At 34.1% G+C, this 18,692-nt stretch overlaps 1 protein-coding gene across 6 annotated transcripts in view; it reads right to left on the minus strand.

Moving 5' to 3' along the window:
• EPHA7 (EPH receptor A7) overlaps nt 1-18,692 on the minus strand; it is a 172,456-nt gene that overhangs the window by 39,513 nt on the left and 114,251 nt on the right. The window contains exon 6 of one of the 6 annotated variants that reach the window (XM_058734731.1): nt 12,553-12,692. The exons of the other annotated variants lie outside the window; for them this stretch is intronic. Within the exon in view, the coding sequence (XP_058590714.1) occupies nt 12,613-12,692 (80 nt within the window). The 3' untranslated portion in view covers nt 12,553-12,612. Of the gene's footprint in view, nt 1-12,552; nt 12,693-18,692 lie in introns of those variants that run through there. 6 annotated transcript variants of the gene reach the window in all.

The following is an 18,692-nucleotide window of genomic DNA, read 5'->3' on the forward strand; positions in this document are numbered from 1 at the left end:
TTTTTGTAAAAAAGAGCGAATTCATGTATATCCTACAAAATTCAAAAAGTATAATAATGTATAGCAAAAAGAAAGACTCCTTCCCAATCTGATCCCATGACACAGTTACCCTTCCCTAAAGCAACCATGCTTAGCAGTCTTTGATACCCTTCCAGAAGCAGCCTAGGTATGTACAAGTATATGCATTTTTTTACATGAATGGCATTCTGATAGCACAGTTCAAAACCTTGATGTTTTCATTTATACTTCATTTTAAAAATTGTATTATTGAACACATGCAGCTCTGCACAGCTCTTTCAACTGTGTCGTGTTCCATTATACAGATGTACTAGGATGTATCTGACCAGACCCTTGTCAATAAGCATGGGCCTTTCCCATCTGTTTCTCTTATAAATTATGCTGCAATGAAACTGCTGGTAAGCCAGTATTTAATATGAATCCTCTGAGGAGAATAAAATATTTCAGAGCAGACTAGTGCCTGCAGGTGAAAAACAGGCAGGTGAGGTTACATGGGCTGAATAGGCTAAATGTCTTCATTGTTAAAACTCATTTGGAGTCATTGCTTCATAAAAGGAAATGAGTACTAAATAAATTTATTATAACTTAAATATTTAAGATAGTGACACGCTAAGTGCAGACTGGCTATTGCAAGGCCAAGTGCAGCCACAAGTCAGTGGCCTATGAGGAGCGGAGGAGTTTGTGTCAGATGTACAACTACAACAGCCAGGACTTTTTTGTTGTTGTTGCTCAGCTGACATCTTTTTTCTGAGCAAAACTTTCTTGATGAAAGAAGCATTTCTTTTTCTTTGCAGTCTCCTTGATGGTTTTCTTTCTGGGACAAGCTACTTATCATATATTAGCATTCTGAGTAGCAATGTCTTTTAAAAGTATTCTAGGATTAGTCTTAAGTACCCTTCACTGTTATACTAAAATGTCCAGAAGGTAAGATCACTCTAACAACATTGTCATTGATTTCTGATGAGAGTTTCATTCATTTATAAATTCAACATAAAAATTTTCATGACTGAATAGAGTATAAACAAAGAATTGTTCAGATTCCAAAGACTATGAGGCTCAAGTTCTCACTTTCAAGGAGATTTTAATGTAGAAAATGAGTTAAAATGTGAATATGCACATTCTGAATACACAAGTAAGTACAATAGCCTACATAAGATACAAAGCATGTGCTAGTAAGTTCTTGGGAGGCAGTAAAGAGCAAACCATACAAAAACTATCACTGCTTAAAAAAAAATCAATTCTAATTCAGTGTTTGACTGGTATAACTACATATTTAAACTAATTATCAGGAATATTGTCATCAAGTCTATAATCTGCAAGAGAGAACTTTATATCAACTAAATAACAACAGAGCCAGGTTCAAGACTGGGCCCATGACTTCTCTCTAATGGCCTCCACCAGTAAGTGACAACTTACTGAATCATTCTTCCTCTGTTTCAGCTAATACAGATTTATTACTTTTTTCCCTAAAATACTATTTCCCTTGTTGACAGTACTACACGATATAACATTTAGTTATTTCATAGTTTTTTAAACGTCTCCTCTGGTACTCTGATGCTCCTTGAAGGCAGGAAATTTAGAGAAGTGGCAGTGTAGGAGTGAAGGGCACAGTCCCAGTGAACTTGTCTACTGGATTTGCTCATGAGTTTCATTGTTTATTTGAAAACTGTGCAACCTTGAGCAAGGAATTGAACTTCCCTGTGCCTCAGCTTTCTCAACTTTAAAATAACTATAATCTTGGGGCACCTGGGTGGCTCAGTCTGTTGAGCATCTGACTATGGCTCAGGCCATGATCTCACGGTTTGTGAGTTCGAGCCCTGCATCGGGCTTGCTGCTGTCAGCACAGAGCCCACTTCAGATTCTCTGTCCCACTCTCTCTCTCTCTCTCTCAAAAATAAATAAACATTAAAAAATAAAATAAAATAGCTATAATCAGATTGGATACTTTATAAATAGAATTGTTCTAGAAATTTTATATATAAATACATATTAAATACTGAAAACCATTCCTGGTACATGGTAAGATCTCAAAACAATATATTATGTATTATTATCCTATAATTTTTTGTCTGTATTAGATTTACTGATGCCTGGGACTCACTTAAGAATACTCTAACGTCGGAGTCAGGCATCAGTATGTTTCAAATGCTTCTCAGATGAAGCTAACATACAGCTGAGTTTGAGAACAATTTCTTTGCAGCTTTGGGGGGAACATAAATTGCCATTTCAAGGTGAAATTCCAGTGCTCTCCATAATAAATGCTGATATAAATTATATTGAGAGTTTTTATTCAATTTCTATAATTTAGAAATGACCAATTTCTATAATTTATATTATTTTATATGTACCAGCTAGACAGAAAGACATTAATTTAAGCCATTTAGAAGGAACATACTACTGTAAAAACTGGAAAAAAAAAACTACCTACATGGGAAGGGGACCAACAATACATTTCTTTTTCAAAATATCATAATATATATTGAATTGAGAGCAAAATACAGATGAAGCAATGTCTCTATTTTGGGTGGTAAAAAAACAAATATTTTGAATGATATTTTTTAAAGCCATCATCACACATGGTCTATCAGGTAATCTGGTTCTATCACTAATTTTTCATGAATCCATAGCAAAAGACTAGCTTATTTACAAGGCCAACAATGTGACTATGGCCCACAACTAGATCTTTTCAAGAATGAAAATGAACCTTTAAATAGAATACATATAGAATATCTATACTTACATATTCATATACACACATTGGCTAATGACAAAAACCTCCCATACATGTCATCAAAGCAACATTTCAGTTGTGTATATTTTCTTTGGTATTGGAATATGTTTTATTATAAATAGAGAATTGTGTTGTATTTCAATCAGAACAATACTGTAATACCAGTTGACAATTTTTGAAATGTTAACTTAGTCCAAATGCTTATGTTATCAATATGTTTAATTATAATTTTCATAGCTATCTAACTTCTTTACAACATGAATACTATTTCTATTAATTTATTTTAAATAAAGACTGTCTAAATTATTTTGTTTGATATTTATGTTTGATTACTGTAACTATATTTTCTTACATATGTGTATGAGTATAATCTCTTATTTAGATAAATAAGTTTAGTTTATATACTATTGCATAATACCATGACATCATGTGACTGTTCTTAAATTATATAATAACATATACTAATATTTATATAAATTCACATATATGATTATGTGCAAAGCAAGCTCATTAGTTCCTCTCCTAAATATCTACACAATATTTAAATTATTCAGTATATTATAACAATATTCTGGAAGTCCACACTTGGTTTACTCTTCAGGAGCAGTAGAGCATGTATTTAAACATGTTGGTTGTTTACTAAGAGGAACATTGTCGATAAGAAGCATATTAAAGAAAGAAGTGACATCAGTTTTGCCTGATAGCAGTGTGTTAGTTATACACATTCAAAATAAATCCTATTTTCCATTAGAATAAAACTTGCATTACTGACTGCCGCTGTGTGCTTACTGTGAGACCTCACTGCATTTAGAGCTTCCAAATCTTTTTCCAGTATATTGCCATTTTTCATCATTGTAAAATCAATATAATGTATTGCTACCAAAGTTTCTTAAAATTAATGAAAGAGAATAAAAATTGAGTGTTCTTTGCATGTGATGATATAGTTTCATAAAATGTTTCACATGTGAGTGTTCGTGTATGAATGTACCAAAGTAAAGATATACAATACGCTTCTGTGGATTAGTATTAATAAATAAATTGAAATTTTTTTGAAAGCCACATCATTATACGATATATAATTGAGGGTATATCCATTTATAGAATGATATATACATATGCTTAAAGTCATACAACACAAAACCCAATGCAGCAAATATAAGATTGATAATTTCATAGGGCACCATTCTTTTATTCTATCTCAAAGTTCTCGATAATGATTGAAGAGAATAGCCAAGTCCATTATATTCTGACTGCTATCAACTTCATGCTTTCCTACTTTACAACTTCTTTTTATTCTCTCTCCTCTTTGTATCTTTTTAAAAGAATTTTTTAAAAATCATTATTTATTTTTGAGAGAGAGAGCACGAGCAGGGGTGGAACAGAGAGAGGAGATACAGAATCCAAAGCAGGCTCCAGGCTCTGAGCTGTCAGCACAGAGCCCGACATGGGGCTCAAACCCATGAGCTGTGAGATCATGACCTGAGCTGAAGTTGGATGCTCAACCGACTGAACCACCCAGGAGCTCCCTCCTCTTTGCATCTTCTACTCTGGTATGAATTGTTTTTGACTCTATTTTTCTCCAGGCCTAAGCTCTCATGTATTCAAACCATCCTACTTTCTAAAATGTTATCTAAAATTATTATTTTTTCCAAAAAGTGTTCCCCATTTGTGGTTTTGTCCATTTTATTTTTTACTTTTTTTTCCCCAAATCATCATTCTGGTAGTGTTCCTCACAATTAATTTTGATTTTAATCCCATTCTATTATAAGTTGAACTATTCCAGAAGGGGAAAAAGAAAGAAGGGAAGGGGAAGGAAGGAAGAATGGGATAAAGAAGTGGAGAAGAAAAATAAGACCTGAAGTATCTCACTAAACCTGTTCATTTAAAATGTTTAAGTGTAAAATGTTACCTCACTGTGGAGAAAATATATCTGCTCCAGGTATTCTGAATATATTTTCTCTCACAGTGCATAAACTTAACAAATTCGTATTGCTTAATAATAAGTTCTCAATATCAGTCATCAGTTATTAGTTTACTTCAATCAAGATCTTACTACAAACTAAGCACTTAGTTTAATGCAATCTGCTAAATAATTTCAGCTAACATTGCAGCTTGTATTTTAAAGTTGCTGCTTCACAACATATAAGCTACTGCCTAGGAAGTTAGGCACAAATGAAAACCACATTGAATTCCCTAAACCTGTATGATGCCAATGGTGCAATGTGGCATTAATTCAGCAAATAATATTTTAGTTCCAAGAGAAAATTAATGCAGTTTACTACAGTGGCCAATTAATACCCAAGGAGTCACTTTTATGCACTGGGAAAATCTAGCTTATAATGAATAGTTATAGGCAGGGGGAGTTATCAATTCATGAATATTTGGTTCCAAAAGTTAATTTGAGGTTTAGTTGTTTGTAATTTGGGCTTCATTTCTCATAGAAACAATATCACAAATAGCACTGTGATTGCCAGGTTAGCAGACAAACATGTAATTGACCCAAAATATTGTACATGGGTACAGAGAAGGAGTTAAATAATCCTGTTTTAATACTAGCAACTAGGCGAAACAAAAAACCAACACAATGCGTACAATGTATTTGTAATTACTACTGAATATGGTGCTCAGTAAAAAATTTAAGATATCCCCAAATACTCCTAAAATTCTGTTGTCTCCTAGCCAGAGACAGAAACTGATCAGCTTTTGCTTGCCTTCTGCTTCTCTCCTCCTCTTGCCATATATGAAGTTTTTACTTTATTCCATAGTATTCAGCCACCTAGAAATAACCATGTCAGAAACTAACTAGAACATAAATACAATTAGGATAACATTTTACCTTTTATCAGTTAGAGTAGGGGTCAATGGTCATGGGCCAAATCTGGCTAGTCAACTGTTTTTATGAATAAACTTTAAATAGAACATAGCTGCATCTGATTACAGATGGTCTATGGCTGCTATTGTGCTAAATATCAAAGGTGAGGAATTGCAACAGAGAAAATATGGCCTGTAATGTGTGAAATACTTATTATCTAGTACTTTTCAGAAAAAGTTTGTGTCCCCCTGAGTTGGAGTCTGTTTGGCTGCAAGTAGGAAAAAAAAAAACAAAAAACAAATAAACAGTGGTTTAAGGTTTTTGTTTTTGCTTTCCTCATGCAAAAAAAAAGAAAAAAAAAAGAACAAGGAAAGAAAAAAGAAAAAAAAAGTACTCTGCAGATGGGCAGTTGCTATACTTTGTTCATTGGCTCCAGGATTTACAGATGATGCCCCCGGCCTTTCCCTCGTGGTTGCAAGATGCTGCTGTTGCTGCTACTACAGCCCTCACATCCACGTTGCTGGCATGCAACAAAAAGGCAATGTGGAATGCTCACGATCCAAATAAGGAAAGCCAACTCTTACAGCAAGCTCTAGCAATCTTCTGTTTACATCTCATTCATCTCATTCCCTACACTGGAAATGGAGTTTTAAATTTTAAGCGGGGTGTACCGCTGTCCTAAAAAATGATAATAAAAAAAGAAGAAAGAACTTGTTATTAAAGAGGAAACGAGCACTGTCCGCCACCCTAATCTTCCCAACAGCAGTGGGGACGGCGACCATTCACTTAACTTGATTCCCACCCCATCCCCAACCTGCTCAATTTCTTTTCTGAATATAGAAGAGTAAGGACCAAGGGAAGTGATTCAGATTCCTAAATGAAGGCACTAGATCATGAACAAAAGTACTTTTATGTAAGTTAGGACTTGAAGAGATATTAATGGCACCACTAAGTCCTTTTCTGTCACTTTCAAGAGTAAGGTGGAAAAAACATTTTTTTGTTTGGCTGTATCAGGGAGTTATTTCAGATAAGGCTTTTCCCTGTAGGACCAGAAAGCTATAGGACATGAGCAGAGCAACAGCAGGCCTGAAAAAGGTTAGAGCAAGTGATTTAAACATATTTTGGTTAGAGAAGACATTTACTAGACAGCATGAACAATATGTCAACTAACATAAATACAGAACTTTTTATAAGAACACTTTTCAATGACATTATTTCATTTAATCATTTTATACTCAAGAAATTCCTATGTGAAAAAGAGGGTCTCAAACTGATTCACAGTTCTAACAAGAAATATTCTACTATGCGTATTTTAGGCATCTCGTATGTGCTAAATAAATGGATAAATTCATTATACTACGAATTACCCATTCTTTCTCTTTTTAGGTTCATTTATTTATTTTTGAGAGAAAGAGAGGGGATGAGAGCGGGGCAGAGCCTGACATGGGGCTTGAACTCACAAACCATGAGATGATGACCTGAGCTGAAATCAAGAGTCAGATGCTTAACCGACTGAGCACCCCATGCATTCTTTTTTATATAACCAGTGTCTTCCTCTCTATTAGATTTTTCCTAACAGATTTTACATAACTCAACTTTCTCCCATGAAAATAAAATTATATGTCAAGCCTATATTCTTTTCCACCTGGTGAGGAATCTCTCTTCTTCCCTTTGTCAAAGGGAAGAATATGTCAAATATTTGACAAATATGTCAAAACAAAGTTGTCTAGATTCTCTTAGTCCATTTCCTCAACTTCCACTCATGCTCCAACCTTCCCCAGTCTGGTTTCAGTCCACCTCATTCTATCCAGTGAGTTATGGATACAGCCACCAATGCCCTCGCCTAGACACATGAAAGTACTGTTCGCAGTCCTCATCTTTCTTGGATTCTTGGTAACATTGTTAATCTTTCTCTCCTTTTCTCCTTAGCTTCCATGACACACTCTCCTGGCTTTCTGTGTGGCTAATTCTTTTATTTGTCCTTTGCAAGCCCCTTCTCCTCAACAAAAAGTCAAATTTCCTCAAGGTGGCATAAAAGGATGTTCATTTTCATTAGTCATTAAGGAAATGCAAATTAAAGCCACATTATGATAACACATGACACCTGTCAGAATGGCTATAATCAAAAAGACAGGTGATATCAAGCGTTGTCAAGGATGTGGAAAAATGAACTCTTATACATTGTTGGTAGAAATGTAAAATGGAATAGCTACTTTGGAAAAGCAGTTTGGCAGTTTTTAACGAGTTAAATATAAAGTTACCGTATGACCCAATAGCTCCACTCTTTTTTTTTTTTTTTTTCAACGTTTTTTTTTTTTTTTTTTTATTTACTTTTTGGGACAGAGAGAGACAGAGCATGAACGGGGGAGGGGCAGAGAGAGAGGGAGACACAGAATCGGAAACAGGCTCCAGGCTCCGAGCCATCAGCCCAGAGCCCGACGCGGGGCTCCAACTCATGGACCGCGAGATCGTGACCTGGCTGAAGTCGGACGCTTAACCGACTGCGCCACCCAGGCGCCCCCCAATAGCTCCACTCTTAAGTTGTCTCACCAGGAGAAAACATAGGTCTACATGAATTCTCAAACCTGGATGTTCAGAATAGCATTATTCATGCAGAAAAAAAAGAAAAAAAAAAAAAAAAAGAAACACCTAAAGGTCCATCAACTGATGAACACATAAAATGGAATACTTACAAGGGGACAGTATTAACCTGTAAAAATGGATGGGCCAACAAGTATGAACCTCAAAAAACCTTATGATAGGGGCACCTGGGTGGCTCAGTCAGTTGACTTTGGCTCAGGTCATGATCTCATGGTTTATGAGTTTGAGCCCCACATAAGTCCTGCTGCTGTCAGCACAGAGCCCAGTTGGAATCCTCTGCCCACCCCCGCCTCAGCCCCTCCACCGCTCACACTCTCTCAGACATAAACATTAAAAAAAAAACCCAAAACATTATGCTAAGTGAAAAATTCCAGATGCATAGGACCCACATTGTATGAATCTATTTATATAAAATATTTAGAAAGACAATCCTATATGATCCTATATAGACACAAAATAGCTTAGTATTTGGCTAGGTGTAGGGGTAGGAATGGAGAGTGACTGTAACTGGGCATGGCGGATCTCATTGGGGTAAAAAAATGTTTTAATACTGAATTATGGGGATGGTTACAAAACTCTGTAAATTTACTAAAAATCACTGAATTATACACTTGAAATATGTGAATTTTATTGTATGCAAATTATATCTAATGAAAGCTGTTAAAAATAGGCTTTTGATGACTCTTAGAATAAGAACCAAAATTCTTAACATGACTTACTGTCTGACCTCCATCTATCTTTCCAGTCTCACCACATTCAATCTCCATTACTCTGTGTATCTGGTACTCCATTTTATTCCTCAGTTGTGTTAAACTCCTTTCGCACTGAGTGAAAACATCATTGTGACCGTTTCTCTTAGTGTATCTTTTCCAACTTCTCTTCTCCTCTCTGATACAATCCAACCTATTAAGTGTTCTCCTGGATTTAGGAAATCCCTCCTGACAGCACTTCAGAGCTGGAAATTGACACGTGTTTATAAAATTATTTGATGAATGTCTATTTCCCCCACTAGACTGTAAGTTCTATAAGGTTGGGAGGTCATGTTTGGTTTTGCTAACCAATATGTCCCCACTATTTTTCCCAGTCTCTAGGTATCCATTAAATTCTGGATTAATGAACAAATATAACAACCCTCAATTATCTAAAAATTTCCTCTAGGAAGCAACTTTGCTTCTTTACTTCTAGTTTAGTTCTCTCAAATTACAGTGCTAAAATATCTCATAGAACTTTGTAATGTAGTTTATATACCTTAAGATGACACTTTGGTTTTTTTTTACTACTGCTTGCAATGTATATTGTAGTTCTTCGAGGGAGAAATCATAAATCTCCAAATGATTTAAAATAAGAAACAACGTAGGGATACCAATCTGTTAATTAGGATAATGCAAAAGTCAGCAATGAATTTTTGGTAATTTTCAGTCATCACTTAGATAAATTTTGATACCAATGAATTCAAACTATTAATTCAAATGGTTTTTAAACTAACAGCTTTTTTTTTTAAACTAACAGCTTTTAAAAGTACCTAGAATAATATTGGTTATAGTATTCTGGGGCTTTATTTTATTAAAAAAATTTTTCCATACACAATCAAGTTCTTTCATCTTATATATTATTCTATGTGCCTGCACAGGACTTTGGAGATCAAGTAGGACATGTAAAATCATTGGTTATATACGCTTGTTAGTAAAATAAAGCCTATCAAAATGAAACTAATGCGACATTGTATTTTAACTATGTCAATTAAAAAAATTAGTAATAAAGAAAAAAAGTTGGTCTCAATTCCCTGAATTTGTATTTAAATGGTTATTATACTGGTGGATTTTAGTTTATACCTATTTTCTTATTATTTGTCTGAAATGATGTATATACTTACAGTGGTAAAAGTTACCTTTTAAATATTTAAGTAACTATCCATGTAATAAAATACTTACAGTCTTTTATTCATAGCATCTAAAATGTAAAGTCACAAAAATGACTTTTAAACATGTCATATATGGGCCGCCTGGGTGGCTCAGTCGGTTAAGCGTCCGACTTCAGCTCAGGTCACGATCTCGCGGTCCGTGGGTTCAAGCCCTGCGTCGGGCTCTGGGCCGATGGCTCAGAGCCTGGAGCCTGCTTCCGATTCTGTGTCTCCCTCTCTCTCTGCCCCTCCCCCATTCATGATCTGTCTCTCTCTGTCTCAAAAATAAATAAACGTTAAAAAAAAAAATTAATTAAACATGTCATATATAAGACTACGTACACATATATATATATACATACACATATGATATTTATATAAAAACATCTTCATATTTGTAGCTAGCAATTTATGATCAACATATTTTGCTAATTCTATGGCTAGTAATTTCCCTCATGTGGTAACTACAGAAAGGTTTTGTGAAATAAAATATTTATATATTTTCAAAGATATTTCTCATTTGTGGAAGGCAGTCTCAGAAATTTTATTGGCTGATATCTTCTAAAAATAAATTCAGTATTTAATAAAGGTATGGCATTGATAACACTTCAACACCCTGTTCAAACAACAACCCATACGTGAGAAATAGCATTAGATGTTTGCTCAACTCTGTGGGTCAACTTGCCAGGTTTAATTTTAAGGGACTATCGTCACTATAGTTCGTTTTTGTTACAAAATTCTGACTGAAAATTTTCCTCTGGAATAGAAAGGATTTCTTTCCCCCTCCTCCTCTTCTTCGTCTTCTCCTTCTCCTTCTTCTCCTTCTCTCTCTCTCTCTCTCCTCTCTTAGTTTTTTTTTTTTTTTTTTTTTTGGTTTTTTTTTTTTTTTTTTAGTTTTACATTACTTATTCAGTGTAGAGGTCTTTCACCTTAAATCAGCAAACTCTCCACAAACTACTACCAAGACTCAGCAACTTTTGTTTCTTGAGAAGTGAAGAGATGAGGGGTTATGCGCACCTTCCATTATATAATAATTTTAGCTCAGTGATCCCCAGGCTCGTCAGGATCCCCACTGTCCAGGAATTTTAAGATTAGAGTCCTGGCAGAAAGTCACACGAATGATTCATTAAAGGCAATTCTACTTCCTGGTTAATACAAATATCATTCATCATCACCATAAAACAAAACAAAACAAAATATGCAACTGCAGGTAACGAACACAACAATGAAATATATCCCAATTGTCTGTGTTGCAAACAGTACCCTGCTGATGTTCACTTAATATTTCTCTGGAATACTTCTCTGGAAAACTTCTCTGGAAGTTCTTCTGGAAAGAAGAGCTTCTCTGGAAAACTCCATCATATTTCTAGACACATTACTTATTTTTGTTCAAAATTGCTTGGGATAGTAAACAAACAATTGTGTAACATATTTTGTGCTACATATCAATGAAAAGTGGAAGGCAGATTCTATATGGTTTGTACTTACGAAGAATTTACTTTGAATAGAAGTTTTCTTCCAAAGTATTTTAAAATAAGAACTTTTGGTTGACTCCCTCTTTAAGAAACAGACTCCTAAGAACAAACTGATGGTTACCAGAGGAGAGGTGGGTGGAGGAATGGGAGAGACACTGCTGTGATGATCACTGGTGTTGTATGAAGTGTTGAAACACTATATTGTAAATGTGAAACTAACATTACACTGTATACTGACTAATTGGATTTTAAGTAAAACTTAAAAAAAATAAAAATAAAATAAGAATTTGTGAATTTAACAGAAGTCCAGTGTTTTTATGGTTTTGAGATTTTTTAGTCAAATACAAAAGAAAGAATTATCATCAAGCATCTAGCCATATAAACCAAATAAAATATTTGATAAAGGTTGCAAAATATGGGGCGCCTGGGTGGCTCAGTCGGTTAAGCAGCCGACTTCGGCTCAGGTCATGATCTCACGGTCCGTGAGTTCGAGCCCCGCTCGGGTTCTGTGCTGACAGCTCAGAGCCTGGAGCCTGTTTCGGATTCTGTGTCTCCCTCTCTCTGACCCTCCCCCATTCATGCTCTGTCTCTCTCTGTCTCAAAAATAAATAAACGTTAAAAAAAATTAAAAAAAAAAGGTTGCAAAATAGATTAATATTCTATCATTAAATAACAGACAAGGGATAATTTTCTGGTAGCAGATTACCGGGATTACATGTTCAAGAAACAAGAACCGTTAGTTAGCGGCTGACCTCTATCCATTTGGAAAACTGTACATTATTCCTTTGATAAGGTGCAAAAAGTCATTTGACTGTGAGACACTTGGTGTGAGAACACACACACACACACACACACACACACACACACACGCCCATGCATGCAGAAACTGTAACTCCATTATGGCCCAGAGTTAGAAGAAAAACTACTTACAATTCTAGGTTAAATGCTTGAAATTAACTACCACCACCACAACATATGATTGGTTATCGTTTTAAATGCATACATGGGTAATTATAGTAAACAGAAAGACAGTGCATTGCCAACGACGCCACCCCCAACTTCACAAGATTTGAAGTCACAGAGAAGCTTCCATCCCAGCTCTGCCACTGATTAGTTTTGTCATCTTGCTCAAGTTGCTAAACTGCTCTGAGTCATCTGCAAAATGGGAATAAAATGGGAATAAAATGGGAATAAAAGGAGTGTTGCAAGGATTTAGAAAGACAATGAATGTAAATCACTTAGCACAATACTTAGCAATTAGCAATCTTTCAATACATGTCAGCATTATTAAGAAAGAAATTAAAGAAGTAAACGTGCCAAACGACTTTACAAAGCAATACATCAAGAAATATTTCTATTCAGTTCATTTACATTTATTTGCATTTTTAAATGTAAACTGGCATTTTAAAATTTAACAAATATTTTAAATACGATATATTTGGAACCCTAAACATTTTAAGTCCATGGGGATATCCTATACTTAGGCACTTGCTGAGGTGCAGAGAGGAACTGTCTTATTCAATTATTATGTCCTACATAATTTATTTTTATTTTGAACATTACTTGGTAAATGCTCTACAAAATTTGAAATCATCCATACAAATTCTAATGTAAGGATGACATTTACTATATAAAGCATTATATGTTAAACCTCCTGATATTAATTATAAACTAATATTTTCTGATTATAGGGAATTTTCTTTGCTAATATGTTGGTTTGTTAACTTAATTGATTTATGACCTTAACACTTCTTTATAATGCTGTTGTAAAATTTTATTTACTTACTATTATTATTTTTTAATCCTTTTTTAAATCTATTTTTGAGAGAGAGAGTGTGTGTGTGCAAGCAGGAAAGGGAAAGAGAGAGATGGGGGGAGGGGGGCAGAGGATCCAAAGTAGGCTCTGTGCCGATAACAGTGAGCCTGATCCAATGCTCAAACTCATGAACCATGAGATCATGACCTGAGCCAAAGTCTGACACTTATCCGACTGAGCTACCCAGGCACCCCAACAATGTTATTATAACCTTTCAAAACACATTTTAATCATGTTATTCTGATACTTTAAAGTGTTTTTAATAAATCCCAATTAAGAGTCAGAGTGTTGGGTACCTTAAGGGGTGTTACTGTGGACACACTTCCTTTCATTCTGCCTCAGTTTTCTCACCTCTCAAATGAAGTTAATATCGAGTTTTAAGATAATACTGAGCTGTTGAAAGTATAAAATGAGAAAAGACGGGAAGTTCTTAGCATACTAAGTACAGAATGGAGAGGAAGTGTCATGATATTAGCACAGCATACAAGGTCTGTTGTGACTGGCCTCTGTTTACTCCTCCAGTACCAATTACCCATCATTTCCTTCTCATATCTTTATGTCAGAGTTGCAAAATGCCGTCAAGATTCTTTAACAGGAAAATCTCTCTTTTTTTGAACAGTTCATGCTATTTCGTTACTCCATGGTTATGGCTGCTCGATTTCCTCTATTTGGAAATCCTTATACCCCAGCCTGCTGGCAACCTGCTCATAACTTCAAGACAACCAAAAGCGCAGCTTGTCCTTACTTGGTGTATACTTCATACAGAGTTCCTCCCTTACAGAATATGATGAGCTCCACTGGGGTAAGGACTATATATTTCCTCATGGTTATATCCAGATACTGTACCGTACCAGACACAAAGGGAGCACTCCATACATGGTTGTGGGACAAACTGAAAGGTTTTTTGACATTTGGACAAATAATGCATCTGCTTACAGAAGCTTTAAAACAATTTGTCATGTGAATACAATATTCACATGTCTACTTCCAATGCTGGCTGATATTGCTCATATCCCCTGAGTATTTTAAATATATGTGTCCAGACTGATGATACTCCTTAGATAACAAGCGCCGATATATTTGTTATTAAAAACTGCTGATTTAAGCAAAAGCAGGTAAAAATGTAACACTCTTACTTGTATTGAAAGATTTTTCTTTGTTCTTCAGTTAAGTTGCCAGATGACAAAGCTGACCTTGATAAAGGGTTATGGAATACCACCATATTATGCTATAAATGCCTATTGCTTTAGATCAATATCCAAGAAATTCCCTGCTGTGTTTACAAGCCCAGCATACTAAAGTGGGCATAAATAAATCATTTGTTTTATGCTAACAATAACCTACAGAGGAGCAAGTTAACTTCCTTGGACAAACTTTCATTTTGTAGCATAAAAATAACAGAATGCTTACAACTTCTGTAAACGGTAGGCAAACAACCCGTGGAATCCCAGGTGACAGGCATATAGAGGTATTTAAGTTAAATCTACGCTCTTGCCAAAGCTCCATTTCTAATAGTCTGCTCCCATTCTAGGAAAAATATAAACTCTTTATACTTTGCTCATCTGTGGGAGCAAAGAGAGTGTTGAAGATGTTACCCTATTGGTTAGAACTATTTGTAAGTCATATGGATGAAAGAAATAATTCTCGATTTTGCAAAATTGAAAAGGAATGCTAAGTTCTTATTTCCTAATAAGTTGAAGATGATTAAAATATTGATAAAAGATATGCACTTGAGAATTAAATTATCGAAAAAACAAGTAATATGAAGAAAACACTATTCAAAGCCATACATGATGCATACACAATGATTTTTGTTATTCATAATTTAGCTTGTAAAGAATTTGTTCTGTCATTTGAATTTATTTATTTGCACATATGGTTATATTTTGTATTTAAAACAATGAAAATTTTGGAGATATTTAAGAATGATTTTTTTTTAGAATTCTCAGGCATTTCAGTATCAAGAGATTATTAAATTCTGAAACATTTTTCTTGTTTTAAAGTACGCATGTCTCACAATGTGAGATAAGCTTCAGAAAGAAATATAAAATTAAATGAGTCATTTAGGGAAATTAGATATGAAGGTTTATCTGTCATGTGTTTATGGTTAGTGCTTGCTCCCAAGATCATCTTTATGAAATCCCTTGTTCCTTTCTTTGACATTTGAAAGAAAACATCGTCATTCTTATGTCTTTTTAAAACCAATCTGTCGACACTGGTATTAAACAACTTTGAACTGATGTTGAGTTGTGTAACAAGTGACAATATCAACTCCCAAGACAGCCAAAATGCTTGCTTCATGAATGCATTTGACAGGTCAGACACCGACCTGATACTTACAAATGTGCAGCAGCAATAAGAAAGCTTCAAAAATAGCAAAGGAAAGCTTCTATTTCTTTGGAAGACATGTTTATATTCTCCAGAAAATATTATACATTAATTATCACTAGATTGTCTGGTGTTTGTTGTGATTCAACTCAGGCACTGTATTTTTCAATAGCAAAATGTTTGCCACCTGCTTGTGGATAAAAACTCTGGCCCGTAGGTACTGCTGTTTGTAAATGACTCCCAAAGGCAACAAGACATCATTTTCCCAGGTGGGCTGCTCATTTACTTTCTGTTTTCTTTCTCCCCCTATTCATCTATGGTGACAAGTGTCAATTATGGACAGGAGATTTATGGGATGGGAAAGATAAAGCCCAATTTACAAATCATTTCCTCCGCAAGCAGACAGGTGCAATGACAGAGCCGGCTTGCTGTAATTGAATTTCTTGCTGCTATCTACTCAGTCACAAGAAGATGTCAACCTCAAGGATGTTAGCTGTGGAAAAAGTCTTAATACACTATGATTTTGAATGTGGAGATGACAACATAGCCTAGGTTCTAACCCTGGACTCTGAATAGAATATACCAAAGCACTTTTTTCCCCTGTAATAATAAGGATTTTCCTTACCCTTTAAACAAGCAGTGCATTGGGGACAATGTGTCAAAGTAGTCTAACTTTAAATAACGCCAATGGCAAACATGGTTAAGAACATAAACTCCATTCTGATGTATCAAAAGTTGATTTATATGTAACTACTAACATACTAAAATGGAAGAATATGTGTTGGAGAAATGCACATTTTTTGATGGGTGACTAGTTTGACCCTTGTTAATGTGAATATTCCCCAATATACACAAAAATAAGATTACAGCGTTACAAATTCATTAAGCATTGTTTTAATGTGTGTTAAAAAACATTTGTCAAGTGTTGTTTTGTATCAAAGAACATATAAATATAATATATATCATCATAGGAAACTATAGTTACATTAATTGCAGTTTACCAGCTCTCAAAAACTTCTATACCTCTCTTAATTATTATTTTTTCATGATTAATTTAAATCCAACTTTTTCAATGCATCTGTTAATAGGTAAGGATTCACATAGGGCAGTGACAATAAGTCATAGGCTTGGAAGTCTACAGAAAGTAGAATTAATAATTTTGTTTTGTTTACACACATTTTACCGAGTTCACCTGAAACATGTGACATTTCTATTTTAAAATAGATTGACTTGTTTGGTAGTCATCTTCTCAAAGCTTCATATGTAACAGTTTTGAATTAATTTTTTTCTGAAAAGATCTTCCAAATCCTCCAAAGTGATTACTTTTTGAAATTGAAAGAAAGGGAGAGTGAGAGAAGAAGAGAAAAAGGAGAAGGGAGGCTACGGAGGGAACTTTGGACAAAATTAGGTAAAGAATTTTTTTTAAATCCTACATATTATATAAATAGAAAGATAATTGTTATCCAGCATTGTCTTAATAGACATTTAAGTTAATGTCTATTTTTATTTGTAATTAAGTGATTACAGAAAATACAGTGAACCACTGTGACTGTGTGTCTACTATGATTTCATTAGTAATATTCGTTTCAGTTTAATAGATATTGCTACATTACTCTAAGCAGTTTTATAAATTCTTTGTTGATTAGAAATTTATGAAATTTTCCATTTTTATGCATTCTAGACAGCACTTGATATTGTTATATTTTTAATTAAGATTTTACTTTCATATATTAAGTGGTTTTTCATTGCTGTTCATTTTTGAATTTCCCTGTTTATTGATTTATTACCCATTCATTCCCGTTTCTTTAGTTTCATATATCAGGTTTTCTTTTTCTTAGTATTTTGTATTATTTTGGTATAAATACTGGATTCTATTCATTTCTCATCTATATAACATAATATGTATATATTACATATGTTATACTCATATGTACATATATACATATTATACATGCAGATTAACATTATATATATATATATACATATATGACATTTCCTGCTCATCGTGTAGCTTATATTTTCACTTCTGCGTCAATTTTATCAATCTTTTCTTTACAGACTGTGTTTCCAGGAAATTTCTTCTCTTATAAAATGCCATAAAGAAAGCCGTCTATATTTTCTTTAAAATTGTTGAAGTTATGTTTCTCTCTTCACAATGTCTCATTCTATGGATAGTGATTTATTATGTGCAGTACAGTAAATAGTATTGTATTACTATTTATTTAATTATGCCACTTCCATCATAGATCCTATTTCCAAATATGATTGAGATATTTGTCTTTTTGCATTAGGGTACTTACTGTCTTTTGCTATTACCGTATTCTTAATCACATAGATTTATACTACATCTTCCTGCCTTTTTCTTCAAAATTGTTGTAGCCATTCCTAGACATTTTCCCTTTTCAGTCAATTTAGGAATGAAGTTTTACACATATGCAAACACTGTATTAGAAACCTGATTTTAATCACATTGAATATATAAACCCATTTGAAAAAATTTGATATATTTAGGGTATGAAGATTTCCAAGAATAAATATTGTCGAGCTTTCTATATTTTGAGGTCTTCTTTATGTCATCTGAGAATGTTTGTAGTTTTCTATATAAAACCATGTGTATAACATTGCCCCTTATAGACTTTTGTCTGTTTACTTTTACAATTGTCAATAGCATTTAAAAAAATTATCTCTTCTCTATGGACGCCATTCATTTTGCAACACTGTGGAAGGTGCCCTATATAAGCACCTAATTTAATCATCAAAACAGTCTTTGGAGGAGACATTTTCATAATTTTACTGACAGGAAACAGATTACAAGAACTATAATTTTCCCAAGGTCACTAAACCTATAGCACCAAGTGGTGACAACCACAAGGTAGATTCTGTAGTAGGCCCAGTTTACTTTTGAGGAAAATAAGCTTAATTATTTGCAGGTTATTGCATATGAATCTTAAGAAAAATGTTTTTTTTTTTTTTTTTTTTTTTTTTTTAACCAAAGTTCTCTTTGTTCAATG

Source organism: Neofelis nebulosa, chromosome 6, assembly GCF_028018385.1.
Source record: "Neofelis nebulosa isolate mNeoNeb1 chromosome 6, mNeoNeb1.pri, whole genome shotgun sequence".
NCBI classification, from domain to species: Eukaryota; Metazoa; Chordata; class Mammalia; order Carnivora; family Felidae; genus Neofelis; species Neofelis nebulosa.